Source organism: Balaenoptera ricei, chromosome 13 (genome assembly GCF_028023285.1).
Source record: "Balaenoptera ricei isolate mBalRic1 chromosome 13, mBalRic1.hap2, whole genome shotgun sequence".
Classification (NCBI taxonomy): Eukaryota; Metazoa; Chordata; class Mammalia; order Artiodactyla; family Balaenopteridae; genus Balaenoptera; species Balaenoptera ricei.
The window spans coordinates 41,945,141-41,971,294 of NC_082651.1; the positions used below are offsets into that span (position 1 = coordinate 41,945,141).

General features: G+C 48.0%; 1 protein-coding gene across 1 annotated transcript; it reads right to left on the reverse strand.

Moving 5' to 3' along the window:
• VAX2 (ventral anterior homeobox 2) lies at nucleotides 1-26,154 on the reverse strand. Its single transcript, XM_059893365.1, has 3 exons — nucleotides 25,917-26,154; nucleotides 6,529-6,716; nucleotides 1-438 (listed from the first exon to the last, which is right to left on the reverse strand). Exons 1-3 carry the CDS (start codon nucleotides 26,152-26,154, stop codon nucleotides 1-3), a joined length of 864 nt encoding a protein of 287 aa, XP_059749348.1.

The following is a 26,154-nucleotide window of genomic DNA, read 5'->3' on the forward strand; positions in this document are numbered from 1 at the left end:
TTAAGCGCTGGCCTTCTTGCCGCCGCCGGGGCTGCCTACTCTCCCGTCCAGCCGGCTGTAGGGCTCGAAGGCCGAGGAGCCCAGTTCGTAGGCGGCAGGCAGGTCCGGGAGCGGGGCGGTGCAGAAGCAGAGGGCGGGCGGAGGGGGCGGCAGCGGGGGCGACGCTGAGGCTGAGGTCAGCGGGGTGAGGTGCGGGGACGAGGTCCTGGGGTCACCCAAGGAGGCGCCCCTGTGGCTGGCAGGCAGGCGCGGTGGGCCGGGGGTCAGCGTCAGAAGGCTGGGGGCGCTGGGCAGGGACAGCAGCTGGCCCTGCTCCAGCAGCCGCAGGATGTCGGGGGTGGCGAAGGCCTTGGAGGCCGAGGAGGACGCCCGCTTCTCCAGGTCTCTGCTCTGGTCTTTCTTCTGCTTGGTGCGGCGGTTCTGGAACCAGACCTTCACCTTGGGGTGGAGCAAGGGGAGGGGTGTCAGCGAGGGAGAGGGGAAAAGCAGAGCAAAGTGGCGGCAGGGGTGGGGGTGAGGAAAGGAAGGGGCAGGGGAGGGGGGAGGGGGGAGCAGGGGTGCAGTGAGAGAGGAAAGAAGAGCAATCAGACTGTCATTAAGATCTTCCCATAATCAGGCTGACTGGGGTAACTGATAAGAGACACTTGCCCCCCAAATCATGGGCACCCCTCCACTGCTACGCTGACCCTAGGATGGAGGGGGGGATTGGCAGCTGGAGGGTGGAGGTGGGAGGGCACAGATGAGTTCCCCTCTTGGCCCACACTCCTTCCACTCTTAGCCACCCGCCTCCTCCTGTCTCAGCCCCCATGCTGCCTCTGAAGGGAGCTCCTTAGCCCATCTGGCCATCCCCCCGTTTGAAACTCTCAGCAGTTCCCTCCCACCCCATCACCTATAAGGGCTTCTCAACGTGATAACAAGTGTAAGAAGACGTGTCAGGATGGTGAGGGACACTTCCAACGGCCACACACCCAAAGCTGGGGACATCCTAAATGGAGCCACCAACCAAAGGGCAGAGACCTTTTTCAAGGCCTTTGAGAGGAAGAGAACTTGCCTTCTGCCAGCACCCGGCACCTGGCACCCAGCACTCCAACCCCGTCCTAGTCTGTAGAAGGAAAGGAAGGCTGGGGGTCGGGGAGGAGCTCAGTGGTCAGTTCTGCGAACCCCATAACAGTGATGGGATTTTCTCCCCTCTCTGGGAAGGACAGGGTGCTCCCCCCAGGAGGCAGCTTGGGGGTCCTGAATCACTTGCAGGGCCTGCAAATGCCTGAGAGAAGGAGAGACTGACAGTTGCTCCCCAGCTGGAAAACCTGTCAGTCACTGCAGCACCCAGACCCGTGTCCCCAGGAGCACAGAGGCTGGCCCTGCTTCTGGCCCGGAGGTTTCCGGAGGCTGGCAGCTGGCTGGGTAGTCTGTGCCAGCAGGACGAGGAGGGACCACGGAGTGGAGGGCCCAGAAAGAAAAGCATGGGGAGACCCGCTGTTTCCCTCCAAGCTGGGAGGACGTAAGGGAAGCTGCAACTCATGTGGCCCCGGGTGAAGGAGAGGTGGAGAGAAGGAGCACGGGCGGAGGCTGGCCTGGGCAGGACGAGGGCAGAGCTAAGGCTGCCTGGGGCCACGCCTGCCATGCCACCTGTGGGAGCAACTGGCCCTCTAGCAAAGGCCTCCAGCCATGAGGCTCCTCAGGCCAGAAGGTGCCACTCTGCTTGCCCTCCTACCCTGGGGGAGGTCGCTGGGGGGCGAGGGTGAGCAGGGGGCTCTGACAGAGCACGCTCCCTTCTAGCGGCCGTGATGGGAGGGGCTCTTCCCCTGCAGGTCCCTCCAGCAGTGAGTCAGGCCTGTTCTGAGTGGGCGAAGGGGGAGGGAAGAAAAGATTTGAAACAGATGTGAGTTGGGTGTTTTCAACGGGATTGGATTGAGTTCCAATAACTGAAAGTGACCAGGGAGTTATGGGATCTACTTGAGGTTGATTGCTGCATTCACTCACTCACTCATCATTCAGCAGATAGGTATTGAGTGCCCACTCTGTGCCAGGCGCTGTTCTAGGCGGGCGGAATCAGCAGTGCACAAAGCAGAGTGCTTTGCCACGTGGAGTGGACGGGGAGAGGGGGAGATAGAAGATAAACAACCGATAAAAACAAACAGGCGTGGCTGTCGGGTGGCAATAAGTGCTTTGAGCAGTGTCTCTCAAGTTATTCGTGGTGAGGAACCACTTTTTATTTAAGTTTCCAATCTGTCGTGGACCGATACTTTTGTAAAATACAATTAAAATGAGTTACTAGAAAAATTGCTCTGTGTATTTCTAAACACTTATTCTCCATTTCTGTACTTAACTTGGCATGCACAGATAACAGTTTGTGGGCTGGCACTTTGGGGACACAATAAGGAGGGGAGAGGCGGGGAGGTGACTATCTTATCAGTGGGGTGGCAAACACAGCACCTCTGAAGAGGTGACATTTGAAGGTGATATCGGTAAGGGATGGTCGAGGAAGATTCAACCAAGTCTGGCTGAAGGAAGTGACTATTAGTCACTCTGGAATTTGATTGCTCCAGGAAGTGGTCCCACCAGATCCGTGGGGACCGTGGCTCTGCGTGTCACTGCAACCCTTTCCCCTGCTGGGAAGCCTCCTGGGTTCTCGGCCAGGCTAGCGCCTACCTCGGGCCAGACACCACCCCCAAGAACCCTTGAGTCTCAGTTTCTCATCTCTATAATGAGGATAAAAATACCTGGGCTGGACTTCCCTGGTGGCGCAGTGGTTAAGAATCTGCCTACCAATGCAGGGGACACAGGTTCGAACCCTGGTCTGGGAAGATCCCACATGCCGTGGAGGAACTAAACCTGTGTGCCACAACTACTGAGCCTGCGCTCTATAGCCTGAGAGCCACAAATACTGAGCCCATGTGCCACAACTACTGAAGCCCGTGCACTTAGAGCCCATGCTCCACAACAAGAGAAGCCACCGCAATGAGAAGCCTGTGCACTGCAATGAAGAGTAGCCCCTGTGCAGCAATGAAGACCCAACACAGCCAAAACCAAAACAAAACAAAACAGAAAACCTGGGCTGTGGCAGGGATCAAATAGGAAATCCCTGTAGAGGACTTAGCCTGGCCCACACTCAGTGTGAGGTAGTGTTTATTGCTCTTTCTCTGTTCCTACTTCTGAACTAGAGGGAGAGGACAGACTCAGAAGTCATGGTTCCTTGCCTCAGGAAACTGAGGATGTAGTGGAGAGTGGCACTGACCGCTCCCAGCAAACGGAGGGCAAGTAGGTACAAAGCGAGTGGCAGTAACAGGGGTGCCACCAATGATGAGGGAAGATTTCACCGGTGATCTCCTACCCGTCCAGTCCTGCTGCAGCTCTGGGTGTAACAGAGAGGGGAGGGCGTGCCTAGAACAGCACCTGGTACATAGCAGGCATTCAATAATATATTCACCCCAAAGTGTGGGTGAATATACTGAGAATTCCACAAAATTCTAGCCATATAAACTTGGGCAAGTTAATTAGCCTCTCTGAGGCTCAGCTTTCTGAAATGGGGATAATATTACCCATAAAGTCATCTTTTTTTTTTTTTTTAATTTTTTGGCCATGCCACACGGCATGTGGGATCTTAGTTCCCCGCACCCCCTGCGTTGGAAGCGCGGAGTCTTAATCACTGGACCACCAGGGAAGTCCTGAAAGTCATCTCTTTATAAAGATTAGAAGAGCTAATGAATGTGCCTGCTTTACATTTTGAGCATGTTATTTAATTTCTGCGTGCCTCAGTTTCCTTCTCTTTAACGTAAAAATAATAAAGAGCCATCATTCTGGTGTACTGAAAAAATACGCCTGGTCTTTGTACCTGGTTCTTGGCCCAGAGCTTTTTGTCATCCATAACCAGCTCCTTCTGAGCACACCTGAGTTTATGCTAATGAGGTGACTCAGGGTGGACCCCTAGTTTCAGAATGGGGGTTGGTCGCAGAGAGACCAGACCTGTGACTAGAGGGTTGGAACTTTCAGCCCCACCCCTCCAGGGAGCGGAGGGGGCTGGAGACCGGGTTATAAAGTCTCTTGAACAATCAGGTTCGCTCCATGAACTCTCCCCACTATACCTGGCTCTATGCATCTCTTCCATCTGCCTATTTCTGAGTTGTATTCTTTATAATAAATCCGTAAAAGTAAATACAGTGTAAAGTGTTTTCCTGAGTTCTGTGAGTCATTCTAGGAAATTATCAAGCCTAAGGAGCGGGGTGTGGGAACCCCCCCATTTATAGCTGGTCAGAAGTATGGGTGGCCCTGGGACTTGCTACTGGCATCTGATGTGGGACTGTCCCATGAGGCTGTAGTGTCTGTGTTAACTCCAGGAGTTAGGGTCAGAACTGAATGGAGTTGCATTGCTGGAAACCCAGCTGGTATTGGAGAATTGGTTGCTGTTGGTGTGGGAAAGCACCACATATTTGATGTGAGAAGTGGTGTCAGAAGAAAAACTGCACACCTATCCCACAAGGCTGTGGTGAAGACTAAACCAGTTAGAACACATCTAGCACTTAGAACAGTGCTGGGTGCACAGAAGCTCTCAGTAAGTGTTAGTTACACTGTAAATTATCTGCAAAACCCCAGGACTGGGGAAAGAAGAAGGAGGGTGGTAAGCAATAATCAGTTAGTCGAGGATTCACTGAGGGCCCACTGTGTGCTGGGCTCCCCAGGGAGGCCTGAAGAGCAGATGTGGCTTTCAAATACATTCTTCCTTTGGGGAAGTGCATACTGGTTGGTGCCCACCACATCACACACACACACACACACACACACACACATACATACGCGCACGCGCACACACACACACACACACACACACACACACACACACCACACTCTACAGGTCAAGCCATGTGGAATAGGTATTGCAGCAAAGTCAAGAAGCCTTAGGGAAGGCTTCCTGGGGGAGGAGGGGCTTGGCCTTGACCTTCAAGGGCAGATAAATGTAGCCTGTACTGCAGGCAGGGCAGGGGAAGGATGAGCACTGAGAAGGAGCTTCTGGTCTGGGCATCTGAGGTGTCCTTGGAAAGAAAGTTTCAGGGGAAACTTTGGGGGTAAAGCTAGGCAAGGCAGAGGGAAATTAGGGGAAAGAGGGGGGGTGGCTCTGTGCCTAGACCTCAGGGTCTGAGGGGGTCTCCCTGACTCCCCACCTGGAGCTCTGGCCCCGCCTGGCCACTGCAGGCCCCCTGAACACAGCCTGGTTTCCAGCCCCAGTGACTCAGCTGGACGGAGAGCCCAGCTGCCCCAGGCCATCTGCCGGGTTGTTTGGGGCTCTACAGGGGCAGCTGGAGGAAAGCAGTCCAGGCAGAGATGACCCGGCCTGCAGGATAGCAGCTGCTCCCAGCAGCCCATGATCCTGACCTCACTGCCGCGGGACGGCGGTACCAAGGCCAGGGCCAGGGCGGCAGCGGGCGGTGCTCGGAGAGCCTCACAGATCCTCTGGCAGCTTTCCCCAGACTGTCTGCTTCCTTCTCCTCTCCTTCCTCTCCCTTCCCTTCATGTGTCCTGGTTTGGCCCTTTCCATACATTTATTGACTGACCTCCCTCGGCCATTTACCTGTAGCTGGACTTAGAGTGTCTAAGTCTTTTTTGACAAGCTCCAGGGTGGTTACCCAGTTTACAGGCAGCATAAAGAGGCCGGACTGCTTGTCTAAATCCTACTTTTGGAACTTAGTCGTTGTATGACCTTGGGCATAACCTCTCCTGATCTGTAAAATGGGATAATATTGGTAGCTACATCATAGGGTTGTTGGGAGGGATTAGTAAACTAACTAACTTAGAATAGTGCCTTAGCACAGTAAGTACTGGGGAAGTATTTTTGGGTTGGCCAAAAATTTTGTTCAGGTTTTTCCCTAAATTGTTACGGAAAAACCCGAACGAACTTATTGGCCAGCCCAATATTATTATTATTACTATTACTATTATTATTATTTAGCTCTATTACCAGCTTGAAATACCTCCATTCACACAGAGTAGGTGCTCAGTGCTATGTGTTAAGCTCTTCCTGGGTGAAGGGGGCATTCAGACCCCTTCTCTCCAACAGGAGGTTCAGAGGCACACTGGGATGAAGTGAGGATGGGAAAAGGCCCAGAATGGGGAAATGAGAGGTCCCCAACCCAATTTTGTAATGCCTCATCTCGCTACTGAGTCTTTGCTCCCAGCAAGCCCACCCCTCACCATGCCTTCCTGCAGGCTCCCTCCTGCACCAACAAACACCCCCCTGCAACTTGAATGACCCTTCCTCCTATTCCCATACTCCACCGGAAGTAGCACCTGATACATCCAGAAGCCCCCCACCCCCACCCCGACTCCCTCATCCCCACCCTGTTGGCATATACCAACTTTCTTTTGTCAGCACTATATTTATTTGCTCTGGTTTATCTGTAACTTTAAGCCTTTCCCTAGTACATGTCTCAACTCCAAAGCTGGGTCTCCGAGCAGCAGCCCACAGGCCTCACACCCCAAGGACTTTCTGGGCTTCCAGGGCAGGGATGGAGTGGTCTGGCCCTGCCCTTTTACCTGGGTCTCCGAGAGGTTCAGCTGACGGGCCAGCTCAGTGCGCTCACGGCCCACCACATACTGGCAGCGCTGGAACTCCATCTCCAGGCGGTACAGCTGCTCAGCTGTGAAGGATGTGCGGCTCCGCTTGGGCCGGTCCAGGTCCAGGCCCTTGGGCAGGACAATTTCCCGGATGGTTCCTTTGGCGTCTGCAAGGGTCATGAAAAGAAGCAAGTTAGTTCACTAGTAAGGATTTAAGCCACCAATGAGCATCTTAATGAGAGGCAGCATGATCTGATGGGGAGCTCTTCATGTCTGGGCCTGGCTGTGTGACCTCTGACAAGTTGCTTACCCTCTCTGGGCCTTACCTCCTTAATCACCCAATGCAGTATGTTGTATCTAATGTATGTATGCGAATGGGCCTCAGCACAAATGTCAGGTCTACCATCATAGCCTGGTCAGAAAGGACTCAGTCTGACCCAGTCAGTATTCTCTTCCCTCAGCAGAATAAGAAACAAATGGAAAGAGAAATACCAAGTCCTCAAGTGCAGAGAAAAAGATGGGTTAGAATTGGATATGATCAATCAGGTAAGGCTTACCGGAGGAAATGTCCAGAGCCAGGTCTTAAGCCCTATGTGTGTGTGTGTGTGTGTGTGTGTCTAGTGTGTATGGGTGCAGTCTCTGTCCACAGACCCTCCTGGGGTCCATGAAGAGGCTTGCTGGTGTGAGGTAGAGCTGGGATCCCCAGGAGGAGCCCGAGGACCATGGCCACTGTATCAAGCTTCTGGGGTGTCTTTGAGAGGGGGAACTTCTGCCACTGCTCGTGTGCCTAGTCCTGAACAGCAGGGCCACCCTCCTGGGCCCTGGTCTGATGCCCTCCATGCATGGGGTCTCTAATATTTTGGAGCCTACTTCTTAGGAAAGGTTGAAAAATCTGTAGCCCACATTCACCAGATAGTCCCACTGAAAGAACTCAGCAAAAGCAAAATTTCTTGGAGTGGGGGGTTTTATATATATATACACATCAGCTTTAAGTATAGGGGCAAAGATGATCCACGTTTGAACCACATACACTGATGGCTTGAAATCTAGTTATTAGAAAAGTTTTATTTCAAACATTAAAGTGTGGGGGCTTCCCTGGTGGCGCAGTGGTTGGGAATCTGCCTGCCAATGCAGGGGACACGGGTTCAAGCCCTGGTCTGGGAGGATCCCACATGCCGCGGAGCAACTGGGCCCATGAGCCACAATTACTGAGCCTGCGCGTCTGGAGCCTGTGCTCCGAAACAAGAGAGGCCGCGACAGTGAGAGGCCCGCGCACCGCGATGAAGAGTGGCCCCCGCTTGCTGCAACTGGAGAGAGCCCTCGCACAGAAACGAAGACCCAACACAGACATAAATAAATAAATAAATAAATAAATAAATAAAGTTCCTTTAAAAAAAAATTAAAGTGTGGAAATATGCAGCATCATATTCTGTAGGATTTACCAAACCTCTCCCAACATGTGCTGTTAATAACGATAAAGCTAAACTAAGGGTAACTTGCTGTTACATAGGAAGGTTAGTGTCACTGGGAAACTTACCAACTCAAGGCAGCACTTGTTACCAAGCACAGGTAACAAAGCAAACCTCCAAGCTTGCAGGAGCTCCGCCCATCTCCAGGGGGCATGCACAGTCGAAGTTTGCAATGCGATCAGAAGCATTAGTGGCCGTGGCCGCTCATAATAATAGCTGACACCTCTGCAATGCTTGCTCTGGGCCAGGCACCGTTTTAATTACTTAAACCCTCCCCATGTCTCAGTGAAGTTGGAACTGTTATTATCCCCATTTTACAGATGGGGAAATGGAGGGACAAATTTTAAGTCACTTACCCAAGTTCATACTGACAGTGTTTAATAAGGTCTAGAAACACCCTCATTTTACTTGATGAATACCCTCTTTTAGTAATCCTTAGTGATTCAATTGATAGGTTATAGTGAAGAAAACTTTGGTCATGGGTAGAAAATGGAATCTTCTGAATGGGTTCATCATTGCCCTGGAAGATGCAGGAAAGGAATTGCATTTGGGATGTGCTGTTTGTTAAGAGGCTCCTTCTGAGCCACAGGACTGTAGAGCCTACTTTTAGAATCCCTACTCTAGAGGGTGAACCCGGGACCTCTCCCTCCAAGTCCCTCAGTGTATTTTATGAGACCGGTTCTTCCTGCCTCCTGCTAGGGCCAGCTAATGTTCACTCCTCCAGGGTGCACTTCAGCTCTTCATGGGCTCCTAGCTCGAAGGTCCTGCCCCCGATCTCAGAGGTTCAAGCACCTTCGTGTTCTCAGTCAACCCTTGGGGAGAAGGTGAGCCTGGGTGGGGGACAGAGTCATAGCCCTGAGGCTGCCCTCCCCGACCACTGGGCTAGTCTTGCCAGGGCGCTGGGCAGAGCACAGCACACAGATGGGAGCCCTGCTCTTGGAGGCTTGGTAGAACCATAGGCCTTTGGGGACAACTCAAGCTTCCCCCCCACCCCGATACTTTCTACATTTTAAAATAGTGGCGTAATATTTGTGACCCCATTGTGACTGGGTCGCCTTTGCACAGGTTCTACTGTCTACAATTGTGAAACCAGTCTCAGAACTTTCCTCACAACACTCAAGTGAGCCCAGCTCCAAAGGCACTGATTTTATTAAAAGTGTCTTGGGGGGTGTGAACAGGAGACAAGGTGAGGGGTGTCATACGTGGTGCTGCAAGCTTCATATCCTCTTCCGGGTAAGCCACCTGGAGCCCACCTGAAGCTCTGAGCCTGTGCTCTTGACCACTGAGGTCAAACCATATAGGCCCCCCCCCCACACCTTTCCTCTTTGTAGAGGAGCTAAGAGGAGCATTCCTGCCTCGGGGAGCAGCCAAGGGCAGCCCTCCTCCTCAGGGCCAGGAGAGGCAGGAGCATGGAACAAAGGCCCCTCAGACTTGTCCCAAGATACCCAAACAGGTCCTACAAATCAGCACATGAAAAGATGTTCAACATCACTAGCCATTAGGGGAAAACAAATGAAAACCAGGAGAAATACGTATCAGAGTAGCAAAAATTAAAAGACTGAGGGACTTCCCTGATGGCGCAGTGGTTAAGAATCTGTCTGCCGATACAGGGGACAGGGGTTCGAGCCCTGGTCCAGGAAGATCCCACGTGCTGCGGAGCAACTAAGCCCGTGCGCCACAACCACTGAAGCCCACGCGCCTAGAGCCCATGCTCTGCAACAAGAGAAGCCACTGTAATGAGAAACCCACACACCGCAACGAAGAGTAGCCCCCGCTCGCCGCAATGGGAGAAAGCCTGCTTGCAGCAACAAAGACCCAACGCAGCAAAAAAAAAAAAAAAAAAAAAAGTCAAGTTTCATGTTACGTGAATCGCATCTCAATTAAAAAAAAAAGGGTGCCAAAAGGCTGGTGAGGATGCCAAGAAACTAGATCTCTCACTCATTGCTGGTGGGAATGTAAAGTGGTGCAGCCACTCTGGAAACTGACCTGGCAGTTAAACCTATATTAGCCACCCCGTGACCTCATTCCTGGGCATTTATCCCAGAGAAATGAAATATTAGGTTCACATTAAAACCTACACGGGGATGTTCATAGTAGCATTATTTGTGGTAGCTCCCAAATGGAAACAATCCAGATGTCCCTCAACAGGTGAATGGATAAACAAACCGTGGTACAACAATGACTATTGATTGATAGACACAACAAATTGGATACATCTCCAGGGAAATTATACTGAGTGAAAAAAACCAAGGCAGTCCTTCAGATTATGTACTGTATGAGTCCATTTATATTACATTATCAAAATGACAAAGTTACAGAGGTGGAGAACAGATCTGTGCTTGCCAGGGGTTAGGGAAGGGAAGCTGTGACTATATAGGGGTTTCTTGGTGGTGACAGAACAGTTCTGTATCTTGACTGGGGTGGTAGTTATATGGATCTATAACTGTGATAAAATGTCATAGTACTATATACAAAGAAAAAAGTGCATGCAAAAAATGGGTGAAATCTGAGGAAGGTCAGTGGTCTAGTTAATTACATTGTAGTAATGTCAATTTCCAGATTTTGATCATTATTATAGTTATATAGGATGTCACAATTGTGAGAAGCTAGGTTGTAGATACATGGGATTTCCCTACCATTTTTGCAACTTCTTGTGATTCTCCAGCTATTTCAAAATAAAACATTAACAACAACAATAACAACAAAAACATGCCATGAAGCTAGAATGATGTTTTGTCACAGAAACTGACAAATCCATTAGTGGAAAGAATACAATAGTGTTTCCCCAAATGCCTTTGCATTTCACTTGTGGTTTGTAAGATGATTTAAAATGGTACATAAATAAACCTTTGCCATTTCAAAAGATATGCACTTCTTTTAGGGTTTACTAGAAAAAATTTAAATCTATGATTTTATATGTTTAGCATGAAGCTAAAGTAGGTATTTCATTTTAAAATATATTATGCTAAAATATTAAGTAAATAAATGAAACATGGATATAATAGAAATGGTAAAGTTGGTATTCAAATAACTGAATATTGGGAAACAAAATGGAATAAGGAGTACACAATAGAGCCATGTACATATAGTGACAGAGTTTATGATAAAGGGAACATTCTCAATGGGGACGGGTTGGTCTAGTCTATCAGTGGAGTTAAGTAGACTGATGACCATAAATTATCCGTTTGGAATAAAATCAAGTTAAATTCACATCTCACGCCATAAAGAACAATGTTTCAAATGGATTAGAGAGCAAATCATAGACTATAATATGATAAAGGGATTACAAGAAAATATAGGAGGCTATTTTTAGAATCCTAAGCTTGGGAAGAGCTTTCCAAGCAAAATGCAAACCTGGACTGTAAAGGAAAAATAAAGGATGTATTTGACTACATTAAAGCTAAAAACTTTTGTATGGCAAAGGCACCAAAACCAAGATAAAATACGAAAGACAGGATTGAAGAAAGTCTTTTTTAAAAGGCAAAGAAATAATATCCAGAATATATAAAATGCAATTATGAATACACAATTTTTTAAAAAAGGGCAATAGTCTAACAGAAAAAATGGTCAAGTAATTTATGTGAGCCATTCACAGAAAAGATAGTCAAATGGCCAGTAAATATATGAAAAGATGAGCACAGCTTCACAGTAATCAGGATAATGCAAGTTCAAGCAACAATGGATAATCATTTATCTCCCTTAAGATTGGAAAGACATTAGCAGATGATTAATAAAGCAATGATGCACTGTTGGGGAATCCACACTCCCATTCACTGCTGGTAGAATCATAAATTGTCACAACGTTTAAGGCTGCATTTGTCAAGTTTAAAGATGCACACAGCTACTGCCCCAGCAATTTTATTTTAGTAGGTATTTATCCAGAAAAGCACAGGCTCATGTGCTCCAAGGTATATATAAGGATGTTTGCTGAAGCATTGTTCAAAATGTTGAAAATTTGAAAGCATCCTGAGTGTTCCCTGTAAGAGAAATGGCTGAACAAACTGTGGTACATTCATACCATTCATATTTTATAAAATACCATGTAGCAATTTAAAAGAATGAGGCAATATCTATATGAACTGACATTAAGTGAAAGAAAGTAAGTAGTACTACCCCACTTATGTAAATAAAACAACTGTGTCTATTCAACCATTCAACATAAATTTAATAAGTGCCTACTATGTGCCAAATAGTATTCTCGGGTCTGAGGATATAGAAATGAGCAAAATTAACAAGGTCCCTGTTCCCATAGACCTTGTGTTAGGGAGAAAGACGGATAATAAATTTAAAAACTAATATGAAGGGTACTGATAAATGCTGTGAAGAAAATAAAACAAGATAAGGGGATATTACTGACCCTCTCCAAATAGCTAACATACAAGAGTCATAGTGTGTGGGACTTCCCTGGTGGCGCAGTGGTTAAGAGTCCACCTGCCAATGCAGGGGACGTGGGTTCAATCCCTGGTCGGGGAAGATCCCAAATGCCGCGGAGCAACTAAGCCCGTGCGCCACAACTGAGCCTGGGCTCTAGAGCCTGCGAGCCACAACTACTGAGCCTGAGCACTGCAACTACCGAAGCCCGTGAGCTTAGAGCCTGAGCACCGCAACGAAGAGTAGCCCCCACTCACCACAACTAGAGAAAGCCCGAGCCCAGCAACGAAGACCCGAGGCAGCTATAAAAAAAAAAAAAAAAAAAAAAAAAAGTCATAGTGTGTGTTTTTGTATTTGCTATTTTAGCCAGGAGTGGCAGAGAAGGCCACTCATCAAAGTCAAGTTAATGTATAAGCCATGAATGCTGTTCGCCAGCGTTTCCAACTCCTTCCAGGCACATGGTAGGGTTGCACTAACTGTCTGCCCTTTGCAATCAAATGTGGCCATATGATTTGTTTTAGTCAAGAGGAAAGGATGCGGGCACTTTCAGGAGAACACATCAAAAGCTGGTTCGTGATTTGCCACACCGCCTTCCCCCTACTGTGATGGTCATAGAGGCAAGAGTCAAGCTGGAGCATGGGTTTCTGAGTACCAAGACCAGCCCCTGCCCACTTGTGATGGACTTATCAAGTGAGTTAGAAATATACTTGTGTTTTGCTAAACCTCTGAAGTTTTGGGTTGTCTCTGCAGCAAAATCTAGTCCATCCTACTGACAGAGCCCCCTTTCCGGAATTGTTCCTTTTCTAGGTGGGGTTGCGGGGGAAGCACCGGGAAGGAGGGGCAGCTTAACTGCAGAGCCTCTTTGTGGGTAGGGTTTTGTTAGGGTGAAATGCATGAGTGTAACTGGAATGAAGGCTGAGTTTTGCTGTCCTTCAGATCTCCTCAAAGAGGGGTGAGCCCTAGGGGTACAGGGGAGAGTGTGTTCCATCCAAAGAGCCTTTGCCATGGGAGAGGTGATGACCCCTGCTTGATAATAGATAGCTAATGCTCTTGACCTCCAGGACCAAAAATTACCCTCTCCACCTACCTCTCCCAACAGACCCCCTCAAAGTCCTACCCAACTTCATCCAGGTAGCACCCAGGTAGTTCCTTTACATGATAAGCTGTTAACATGTTGTGTTTTTTTTTTTTTTGGCTGCATTGGGTCTTCGTTGATGTGCACGGGCTTTCTCTATTTGCAAGGAGCGGGGCTTCTCTTTGTTGAGGAGCGGGGCTTCTCTTGTTGCGGAGCATGGGCTCTAGGTGCATGGGTTCCAGTAGTTGTGGCACACGGGCTCAGTAGCTGTGGCTCACGGGCTCTAGAGCGCAGGCTCAGTAGTTGTGGTGCACGGGTTCTAGAGCGCAGGCTTAGTAGTTGTGGCGCATGGTTTTAGTTGCTCCGTGGCATGTGGGACCTTCCCAGACCAGGGATCGAACCCATGTCCCCAGCATGGGCAGGTGGATTCTTAACCACTGTGCCACCAGGGAAGTCCTGTGCTGATTTTTAAGTGTGACAAGGTCCTTCCTGCCTTAACAAATATAATGTGATCACTATAAAAATTCCTTATAAAAAATTCATTCTCAAGTTTATTGGGAAAATTTAAAATGGAAGAATAGTTGAGAAAAAAATGTAAAGAATGAGGAGAGAATACTTGTATTACCATTACAGCAAAATATATTACATATCTACAGCAACTAAAATGGTATGATGATGACCCAAGAGTTATGAAGCAAATCCATGCCTATATGAGAAATTGGTATATTATAAAGATATTTCAAATTAGTTGGAGGAAAGACAAGATTATTAAAGACCTGGCTTTTGGACGATTAGCTCATTACCTGGAATAAAGTAATTTATCTCACACTGCATGCAAAAATATACACAAGATGGATTAAAACTTTAGATTTAAAAAACAAAGCTCTAAAAATGGAATAAAAACTCTGAAGAATTTAAAAAAATAAATGGCAGATTTGAGTACCTACAAATCAAATCTTCTGCAGGATGAGAGACAGTTAAAAGACAAGTGACAGATTGGGAGAAAATGTTAATAATACATGCATAACAGTCTTAATGTCTAGTACACACACAGCCTCTATAGTCTAATAAATAAAGTCAAGCAGTCCAGTGGGAAACTTAACAAATTAAATGAAAGGGTTATTCAGAGGAGAAGAAATACTAATGGCTAAAATATATGAAAAAATACTCAAGCTCAGAGGGACTTAGAGAAAATGAAAGTTAGAACAGCAATGAGATAAATTTTTTTTCAGTTATCATATTTTATCTATCAGGCTGGGAAAGTTGTGCTGGCAAATGTGAGGGAAAATAGGTTTCTCAAGCTCTATTGGTGAGAATACAAATTAATACAAAATAAGCTTTTCTTGGAGGGTAATTTCACAATGCCTAGCTAAATTAAAAAATGCATAGTTCCTTTGTTTCAGAAATTTTATAGAGGTTTCTACCCCAGAGAAATATTGGTATACCTTCATAAAGATAGACTCACTGTTTGTAGCAGTTTGTAAGAGTAAAAAAAAAAAAGGAAAAAGCTGAATGTTTATCAACAGGAATACTGTTGATGAAGTCACAGTATGGTCATGCCTTTGGCTGTTATGTAGACATTAACAGGAGTGAGGTACATTTTCATATACTGACCTGAACGGATGTCCATTAAAACCTGCTACGTGAAAACAAGTACATGTGTACAAACCTAGTTTTATAAAGAACAAAATGTAAAACTAAACTTTGTGTGTGTGCGTGCTTGTACCTACATAGAATTAAGTCTGGCAGGTTGAACACCTCTCTTTTCTGTTTGCTCTGTGGAGTGGGAGTTGGTCAGGGAGAAAAGATTTCTCCCATCTTACTTTATGCACTTCTTTTTTTTTTTTTTTGCACTTCTTTATTATTTGGTTTGTTGCAAAGACTATCACAGTCTGTGAACAGACTATTTTAGCAGTGTGCAAAAATATCCCACTTTTGTAATATATAACTTACATATTTATGTTTTTCAATTACTAGGGAAAGTTTGGGAGGTTACATCTTGGGAGTGGAAGTGTATCGTGTGAGGGAAATGAAAAATTTTCAACTTTCACATGATTTCAGCATGGATTGGTTTTGTAATTAAAAGGATATTTTACACAATATTGAGCAGAGTTCCCTTTGCTATACAGTAGGTCTTTGTTGGTTATCCATTTTAAATATAGCAGCGTGTACATGTCAATCCCAAACTCCCTAGTATCTGCTCAATATTATGTAACAACCTAAAGGGGAAAATAATTTGAAGAAGAATAGATACATGTATGTGTGTAACTGAATCACTTAGCTGAACACCTGAAACTAACACATTGTTAATCAACTATACTCCAATATAAAATTAAAAAATTTTTTAATGGATAATTTATACTTCAAAAATGAAGAGACATTAGAAAGAAAAATAAAAGATAAATTATAAACTGAAAAAATTGTAATGCATACTGAATTTTTTGTAACAAAATTTAAGAGTATTGTATTATAAATATATATTAGATATACATTATATATAATATATATAATATTGTTACCTTTTGTTGGAGAAGAACTTTCTAGTTGAGAACTAAAATGTAGAGGCCCAAAAGGAAATGACCATTAGATGTGATTAAAGTTTAAATTTGAGTTCAGAAAACCCCCCAACTCACAGCAAAGTCAAAAGAAAAAAAAAAAAGAAAAAGAAAAAGATCTGGGGATGTTTGCAACACGTCACAGAAAAAGGGATCATTTCCCTTCTATAAAATATTTTAAAATATGTATATGTTTGTATGTTTACATAAGTATATTTATATAACATATATTGATACATAAATATGTATAAATAATGTTTACTACTATAAGAAAACAATGAGCAAACCAATGGCTAAGTATATGAATGAAAAATTCACAGAAGAGGAAATAAAAATGAAAAATAAGTATATGAAAATATGTTTAACCTCACTAGTAATTAAAAATGCCAAATAAAATAAGATTTTTTTTTCACTTGAAAAGATTTTACTCTAAAAGATTGAGTATATCCTGGGTTGGGAGGATGTGGAGAAATGGCACATTTATACACAATTTCTGGGAGTATAAATTCATACATTTTTGGCATTTAGAAATAATCACAGTTTTAAGCATATATACTTGTATTTTAAAATTTCACTTCTAGGACTTTATCCTGTAATTATATGCATACCAGACATATATGAAATGATATTTATTATTTTAAAAATTTTATCATGAGAAATTTCAAACATACAAAATAAAAGAGAATAGTATAATGAATTCTGATATACCTATCCCTCAACTTCAACAATTATAAACTCAGGAACAATCCTATTCCTTCTATATCCCTGTAATTTTAAGCAAATCCCAGACATCATATCATTTCATCCAGAAACATTTTTATATGTATCTCTAAAGACTCCTTTAAAAAAACAATCACAATACTATTGTCACAATTAGAAACATTAACAACCATTCCTTAATATAATAAAATGTCTCACCTGTTTACATATTTTTCACATTGTCTCATAAATGAGACTTTTAAAAAAATCTGTTCAAATTAGGATACAAAGATGTTCACTGAAGCATTGTTTGTAAGTGTGAAAATATAGAACCAACATAAATCCATCAACAAGGGACTGGTTAGATAAAAGTTTATTATATCTGCATAATATAGTACTATGCAGCTGTTAAAAATAATGAAGCAGTTCTAGATAGAAAGATATTTATAAATGAATGTTTATTAAATGAAGAAAAGCAGTTTGCCAAAACTCTCACTTTTGTAATATATAATTTACATATTTATGTTTTCCAATTACTAGGGAAAGTTTCGGAGATTGCATATTGGGAGTAGAAGTGTATTATGTGGAAGAAATGAAGAACTTTCCATTTTTACATGATACAGCAAAACAGCACAGATTGGTTTTGTAATTGGAAAGATATTTTGTATTTCAGAAAACAAAAGACATCAGAAACAAAATTAGAGAACAATTTATAAACTAAAAAATAATTGCAACATATATTGAAAGTAATGAGCTACTGTCCATAATACGTAATTTCTACATATCAGTAAGGAAAGGAATATTTGAAAATTAAAATGGTCAAATGAAATGAATTAATAGACAGCAGAAGAAATACAACTGGCCAATAAAAATGAAAAAATGCTCAACTTCACTAATAATCAAAGAAATAAAAATTAAAATGTCAGTGAGGTACTTCTTAGCAAAGGTATGTAAGATATACAATGTCCAATATGGGGAAAGGGCAAAAGGCGGGGGTATAAATTGCTAAACATTTTTTTCCCCTGGAAGAACAATTTAACATCCATCGAGATATAAAGTGTGAACTGTGATAGCAAGATTTGGGGATACAAGCACTTTCAGGCATTGCTGGGCAGTGGGTGGGTATCATCTTGTGGAGGGCTCCTGGGCACTGTCTTTCAAATTACAAACACAGATACTCTTTGACCCAGTAACCTACTTTCAGGAACTTCTCTGACAGATATACCAACACATGTGGAAATGACCAAGGAACAAGTTTATTTATTGCAGCATTGTATATAATAACAGAAGATAAGAAAAAAGCTAAATGTCTGCCATGAGGGCATGGGTTATATAATATACATTATGGTCCATCCAGTCTCTATAAATGGAATACTATGCATCTGTAAAAAAACTAACAAGAAGTTCTTAACATCCCAAGATACACTGGTAAGTGAAAATAACAAGGTGCGAAAAATATATAGAGATGTCACCATATGAGTAAAAAACAAAAGGAAAAAAAGCAATATAGCTGCACTGACTTGCATAAGCATAGAAATTATTCCGAAGAACATATTGGAAAGCAGTAAATAATGGCTGCCTTTGAGCCGGGTGGGAACTGAAGGATGGGGGACACGGATGGGAGAGAGATTTTTCACTGTGTGCTTAAAACAACTTTTTGATGTTTGAATCAAATGAAATAATTACTATTTTAAAATTAAAGGAAACACATTAAAAAAATTTTTAGTGTGTGTAAACCTTTTGAAGCAGCAATTCCACTGCTAGGAATTTATCCTTTGGAAACACTCAAGGGCGCAAAGACCCGGGCATTGGGAGCTCATTTCTCAATCTCCCAGACCTTCCCTAGTAATTGAAAAACATAAATATGTAAGTTATATATTACAAAAGTAAGATTTTTTGTAAACTACTTTTTTATTTGGTAAAATTTATTTAATAAATATCTTTGTATCTAGAAGTGCTCTAACCACTGCACAGTACTGCATTAAGCAGATATAATAAAATTTAATTTAACCAGTCCCTTGTTGATGGATATTTAGGTTGGTTCTACTTTTTCACAATTACAAACAATGCTTCACTGTACCAGGGAAAAACAACAGGAATATCCTCCCAGAGGATAGGAGAATCCGGCATTCCCCCACCAGAGGAGTACTTACTGTACAGTCACGGAACTGTGTGAAATGGTTGGGCCAAAGAGATGACCCCTGCGGACTGAATTTTTTTAAAATGGTAAGTCGCAGACAGCTTATGTAATATGATTCCGCTTTCGCTATTGTCTGTATAGGAGAGCGAGGAAATCTCCTGAAACACACCTGAAACTGGGAATGCTGGCTTCTACCACTTCGGTTTGTTTGTTTGTTTTTACCTTGAGCACTTATTGCTTTTTGAATTTAATTTCTCTATCTTCCTGTCTGCATTGTGAGCGTGGCCTTAACATTCCTCCGGGGGCGGTGGTCCTCCGCCCGCCGCGCCCTGGCTCCCCGCAGCTCCGCCGTGGGCGGCGGGACAAGCAAAACACAGAACCAACCGTGACTGTAAATACCCGGTTATTTCAAGCTCCAACAGAGGACTGGAGACGTGTGAATTGGGCGGGGAGGAGGAGCGCGGATTTATCTAGTTATTTACCTGGTTGGCTTTGCGGGTGAAACCTCACCCTAAGCCCCTGCAGAGAGCCGGGAGACTCACTACCGCCCTTCCGGCCCTGTGCTTCCCTCGGCCTCCTGCTCCTCTGGGGGGCCTCCCCGGCCTTGGGGATCCAAGGAACCAGTAAAAGAAACCATATTTGAGCTTCTTCAGGTTTTGTATTTCAGTGGTTCCCAAGTTGAGGATTGCACAAAATTCCAGAAATATGGCGTCGTCAACTTTATATTTTAACAATTATTCTGTGCTCTGGCATCATCACCATTTCATGTAAGGAACGACTCTGTAACGTCAAAAAATAAGGAGGTCACTTCACAACGGACGTTCTTCCCAGGGAGGGGAGCTGCGGCCTCCCACCTAGTGAAACACGAGATGTGGATGGTTTCGCCTCCTCTCATTCTTTCGGCAAATATTTACTGAGTGCCTACTGTATGCGTACGGAACGCGTCTGGGGAGATCGCGTGGGTTTGGCGAGTGCGGTGACTACCTCCTACGTGGTCCCCGCGGGGCATCAAGGGAACCGGGCTCCGGCGCCCGCTTCCCTTGAGTTTAGCGCCGACATCGCTCCCTCGCCACCCGGGCCGCGCCGCCGGGGCGGGTCAGGACCCCGGCAAGTCCCCGCTTGCGAGGCGGTCTCTCGGTTGGTAAGCTGAGCACCAGCAGCCCCACCGGGTCGGTCTGGCACGTAGTAGGTAGGTACTCATTAATGTTTGTGGAATGAATCAACTAGCAAGCGAAGGGCAAGATCATGGGAGAACGTGGGAGAGTTGGTTGGGGGACTTTACTGGGCCTGGGGGGAGGGGTGGCAAGCAGCATCCCACGGTCGCCCCCACCCCCCGGCCGCGCTCGCAGCCCTGGCTTTTCCGGGTCCGCCCACTCCTCGGCTTTGTAGGCCAGATTCGGTCCTGGCACTGCCACCTTTTTCCGTAGTGTCCACTGCCACCCCGGCACCCCTAGCCGAGACCCTCCAACCTCCCTCCTGGATGGGCGCGGGGTGGGGGGCATTGACCACCCCTGGTCCCGGGGATCCCTGGGCAGGCCTACTCTGTCTCGGCGTCCTCTCTCAGACATGTTCAAACTGGGGTACGCAGCTCCGCGGATGCACTGAGAGCAATCCGCTACCCGCTTTCCGAGGAGAGTCAGGCCGATCTTTAGTTTACATTAAGCAAACAGGAAATAAAAGGCAAAATTCACATGCTTTTCCCTATACCGCCCCCGCCGGCCCCACGCCCATTTAAAATACAAATCAAAGAAACTGCGAACAGAGAGGGAGCTTGGGTTGTCTACTACGGCCCCAGACTTGAGTCCGGCGTAATTGAGGATAGAGCGTAGGGCCAACAGGAGCCTTAGAAGCCCTCTGTCGCCACAGCGGGTGCACAGTGTGCAGAGACCCAATCTGTTTGGTGTCACCGTACAAAGGCCCAGGGACACACGCTGCTGCAGTCCGTTCCCTCCCCTCCAGTTCCGAGTACCCACGTGCAGTCCCAGCCTCCCTGCCCGGCTGGGTCACCTGTGGGCCACCTGGAGGCTCAGACCTTTCAGGTGTGCGTGTGTGCGCGCACGGGATGCGGCAGCGGGTCCCCCGGCACCCGAGTTCAAGAGACCACCCAGGGCGGCAGCAAGAGCTGAGAACACAAGGAGCCGCCAAATGCCCTGCACAGTTCCCTGAAAATGAAACGGTGCACGCAAGACAAACCAACAAGACTATGCATTTGGCTGCAGGTTTGCTTCTGCTTATGTGTGTTGGGGGTGGGCTGGCGGCATGGATATAAAGGAGAAAAATAAACAGCAAAAATGAAAGGGCCCAGCACAGACCCACCCGAGAATGTGGGTCCTTCTGCCAAAAACAAAGCATAAACATAAAACAAAAACAATCCCAGAAATATCTAAAAGAAACCTAATACCCCCCACAAGCCCCAAAACTAAAACTGAAACCAAAAACCCCAAAGTGCAATCCCCTGCATGAATCATTTAAACCTTTCAACCACTGCCTGGCAGGCTGGTCCTGGGTTATCTCCTCTCTTAGCAGACTTATACCGAGGCTATAGTCCCAAGGTCTGGTGTCTGGAGGGCCCAGGCGCTGGGACTTGCAATCCAGTGCTCCTTCCAATACAACACTCTGTCTCACCGACTCCACTGCCAAAACACCACATCAGGAAGATGGCAGGTGTGCCCTTGTGGAGCTGCCACGACCTGACCTGCCGGGCGAGGACTGCTAGGTCTGGGCGGAGTCCTCCTAGGTCCAGGGGCTGCTGTAAATCCAAGTAGAAAGGGAGGCGACGCTGGTCAACGCTGAGCCCAGACCTGGCTGCAGAAGGGGGCTGTCTGTTCCCATGGGTCGCTACTAGCTCAAGCCCCGGAAGGCTTGGCCCCTTGCCCAGCGTCCTCAGACATGTCTGCAGCATCCATCCAGCGCCCTGCCTGGTGTACACCATTGTGCTGTCTGTGTTTCGACCGATGCATTTCTGCAGCGCGGGTCCAGCACTGCACTCAGATTCTCAGGGGGCTGCACCCCACTGAATTCAATGACCCCCTGCCCCAAACCCACATCCACAGAGGGAATTGTTCAGCCACAGCCAGAGGCCCTGGCCTTCCTGTGTCCTCCCACATCCCCAGCCACTGGTCACATACATCAGGCTCCCAGATGAAAGCATTTCCGCTAGTGGGTGTTGGTGCTACGGGGTGAGGGGGGTAGCCATTCACTCAGTCAAAGGATTCCAGTTTTCCTGTCCCCCTGCTCCCAGAAAGAGGGGTGCTGAGCCAGGCCTGGAGTGCCGCAGGCCTCAAGATGCGAGAGCGCCCAGCCGGCAGCCTCTAAATCCTGCTCCACTCAGGCCAAAGTGGCAGCACAGAGTTGGTGAGGCCCAATTGGGGTTTTGAGATTGGCAGGTCAGAGGCACGCTTTGGGTGAGCTGGGACCAGCGCTAGGCATTGTTCATAACATCTGCTGGGTGGGGTGATGCTGGCAGACAGCGATTCCCGGCTCTATCCAGAGGGGTTGTTGAATTCGACTCTGGATTAATTTGAGAATCACGTAGGTGCATCTGAGTGTGCGTAGACTGTGAGGTTTGGGAGTTTTGGGGTGAGAGTTGTCCCACCTCTTCTGATTGCAGGGATCCCGGCTCCACCGAAAAAGCCATAGCACCCAAGGCTGCAGCTAACTTACACCCATGGCTCTCCTTCCATCTGCTTCCTGCCCGCGGCTTGTCCTTTCCAAACATAAAACAAAAGGATCTCCCACCCCTTCCCCTCATCAGTCAACGGGCTGTGCAAGCAGAGGTGTGGGGCAGCCTAGGCGGCTTTAAAGTCCCTGTGGAAGCCTAGCTGTGTCCCTGGTGGGGTGCGTGGGGTGCCTGTTGCGTGTACATCTGTCATCCCAGGGGCCTTGTTTGTGCCCATGTGTGGCACGAAGCAGCCTCCATTTTGAGGCAAGGGATGCAGCAAGGTCGGCCTCCCTGGCTCCCTGACCCACATTTTGCAGAAGCAGGAAACTTCAGTGATTGGTTGAGCGAGGGTTCCTCAAAGGGGATTGGGGAAGGCCGCACTGTGTGGTCTGCAAGGTGGCACTGGGCCTCCTTTCATCAGCCGGTCCTTGACCCCTTGGCCGTTCACCTCCCAACACTTAGCACAGCCTCTGGGCCCAGGGGGTGCAGTTGGGGAGGCCTCTGAGGAATGAGGCCCACCGCCTGAAGCAGTTTGAGTCTCCTCAGAGTTCTCCCCCCTTTCATTCAATGGAATACTTATGGAGATCCTGTTGGTTGTTTGCAGTTTTAGAGACACCATCTCTGACCCTTAGCATAGCCCTTCAAGGGAAGCACTATGCTTTCTTTGTACAGATGAGGAAACTGGGGCACGGAGAGGCAAAGAAACTAGTTCAAGTTCAAAGGGCTGTAGTAAGGCCTGTATTCCAAACCAACTTCGCTTAATTCCAGCACCAGGCTTTCCTCTTCTTCCCCTGCACCTTGGGACTCCCCCAGCAGATCTGGCTACCCTGGGGTAGAGCCCTCAAGGGAGCAAGTGCTGAGTGGAAAAGAGACAGAAAGAAAGACCCAGAGAGAGTGGGGCTCTTTCCCAGAATCTTCACCCCACCGGCAACCTGACAGCTGAGATGCTAACCGCCTACCTTCCCCCTTTTTATGGTTTCCTCCAAGGGTACTTTGGGAGGATGTGTCCTTGGAGGTCAAGGGTAAAATGTACTCTTCGCTTAGAGCATACTGGAGGGACATTCAGCCAGGGGCCAAGACGCTGCAGACTTCCCTTCACCAGTGCAGGGCCTTTCATCTGTCAGAGCCTCTGCCCTGGGCCCAGTGGGGCCGGAGTGACACAGGTGACCCTGGCTAGGAGGGATTAGCGGTAAATGATGTCCCTGGTATCTCAGGCCTGTAATAATCTCCTTGTCATTAAATGGAAAGGACAGAGGGATTTATGAGGGCCCTGTTTACCCTTTTATTTCTTTTAGGTGCGTAAATACCTCCTCTGTGCTCTATTTCCTTTATACTGTATAAGTGTAATGGCACTGCTGTATTTCCTACACGCATTTGTAAAAGTACACCCGACAGTGCACACAAGCTGCCCCACATACAGTGGGGGGTCCATCTCTTCCTGGCTGTGGATTGCTCCTAGAGTGGGTGGTCTCTTGGAGGGTAATTTTTTACTCCTACCTTTTGTGAGTCTACAACTGGGAGTTATTTGACTGACATCTATACACAAAATCTATTCCATCTACATGTGGAGTTAGTAGAGCAGAAGGGGTGGTAGGTAGACACAGAACTCACAATTGTCCAGGCAGAAGAAAATGACTACCCATAGATGGATTGTGAGGTGGTGAGTGTCCTGCAGGAACTTGAGGTCCTAAATTTGGGAGTGTGGGCTTAGGGGGCTGATTTCTCTGTTTCCGGAAACCCTGCAGATTTCCTTAATGGAACTCCAAGTTGGCTGCTAACGCCTTGTACCCAGGACATCCCACAGTCTATGGAATGAGATCTAATTTAATCCCAGGTGCCCAACAGGTCCACATACCGGTTGGAATCCCTGTTGGGTGGGGACCACCTCCCCATGCCCTGTCCTTTGACCCAAGCCTGACCCAGAACAGCGCTGCGTGACCATACCTGGCCTGGAGTTTCCTGTGTTTTCTGAAGACCAGGGTCCCTGAGTCTGTGTCCAAGATGGTCATCAGTCAGCTTCACATTGGGCCGCCTCCATGCTCTACCTTAGCCCCTTTTCCCAGAGCCACCCAAACCCAGCGGCTGTGAGGAGGCTGTGCCCGACCAGGCCAAGGTGTCCCAGTCTGTGTGTGGGTAGCTCACACACAGCCCAGCCCAGATCAGACAAACTCGGGGTCCTGGCGCTGGAGCGAGCTCGAGCCAGCGTCAGTCAGGCTGGTTTCCCTTCCCTAGGCGGTGGCCGAGGAAATCAGCTCTGGCTGATTTCTTTCTAGGCCCTTAGGCTTGCAGGAGAGGTGCTCAAAAAGAAGGGGCAAGAAAAAGGCAGCGGGAGGAAGCCGGGAGCGAGTTGGAGGAGGAGGCCGGGGCAGCCGTTACTCTCGAGTGGCCTCTTCTAGGCGCTGGGTCTCCCGGTCCTGGGACTCCGGGATGATGGGGGAAACAGACCTCAGGTTCCGACCACGGCCTAGGGACGGGCTGAAGGCAAGACTCCGGGATTCCCTTTCTTCTCCCATCTCGCTAGGCCAGGCCCGGGTCCGGCGAAAGGCGAGCCTAGAGCTTCGCGTGAGGCTGGCTTTGGGGGCCGGGGTAGCCTCAGCCCCGCGGCGAGGAAGCCAGGCAGAGCTGGGCACTCGGACGCTTGCAGGAAGGGAATGCGAGCTCGGCGGAGAGAAATGGCCAGGAAAGAAGAGAGGAGGGCGAAGGGTGAGGGAGAACGGGAGAGACGCAAAAGGCCCGGCCGGCAGAAGGCCGCGCCGAGAGCCGGCTGGGCCCAGGCGCCGCGAGGAAGTGGGAACCGAGAAAGCGAAGCCCAGGCGGGAGAGCGGGGCGAAGCTCAGGCGGGCGAGCGGGGCGCACGCCGCCCTCCGCGTCCCGGTACCCTCTCCCGGGAGCAGCCCGGTGCGTCTGCGTGGCTGGGAACGGGAGACAGGGCTGGGCAGGGGGCGGGGGAGCGCCCCGGCTGCTGAGCGGAGCCTGGCCTCTTCCTCCCACGGCTCCGGACACTGGTGCCTCCTCGTCCTGACCCCGCGGAGCGCTCGTGACGCTTTTCTCCGCACCTGCCGCGAGGGCCGCGGGGCGGGGACTCGGCTCTCCGCATCCCGCACTCGCAACTCCGCCCCCGCCACAGTAACCCGCCCGCATGGGCCTGGGAAGCTGAGAATCGTAAGGCAGTGAAATGGGAATTTCTTCGGTACCGGGCGCCGCTTTGTCCCCTGCACTCAGCTCAATGTCCAGCACACAATAGACGCTCAAAACAATGTTTGCTGAATGAATGACTGAATGATGACTGAATGAATGAATATATGAATCGGGAGGTGGAGGCTGCAGGAAGGTCGGAGGCGCCAGAAGGGGATGGGAGGGGCGTCCGGTGGGCCAGGGCTTCGAGCTGTCCTCTTACCTCGCACCAGGATGCGGCGGCAGTGGTCTGCCTCTCCGAGCCCCGGCTGCCCGTCGCTGTCGGCGCCGCTCTCCCTGGAGCCCGCGGGGCTGGAGGCGGAGGTCCCGGCAGTCTCCTTTGGGCTGCGGCCGCCGGCATCAGCACTCGAGTCCTCCGCTCCGCCGCGGTCCCCGCCGCGCCCGCTCCGCGACTCCGGGCGTGAGGTGCCGCGGTCGCACTCGGCGCCCCCATCGCCCAT

Coding starts and splice junctions, on each gene's coding strand:
- VAX2 (XM_059893365.1), bottom strand. CDS start 26,154: ATGGGCGATGGGGGCGCCGAGTGCGACCGCGGCACCTCACGCCCGGAG. Junction 6,717..25,916: donor CCGCCGCATCCTGGTGCGAG/GTAAGAGGACAG, acceptor TGACCCTTGCAG/ACGCCAAAGGAACCATCCGG. Junction 439..6,528: donor TGAACCTCTCGGAGACCCAG/GTAAAAGGGCAG, acceptor CTCCACCCCAAG/GTGAAGGTCTGGTTCCAGAA.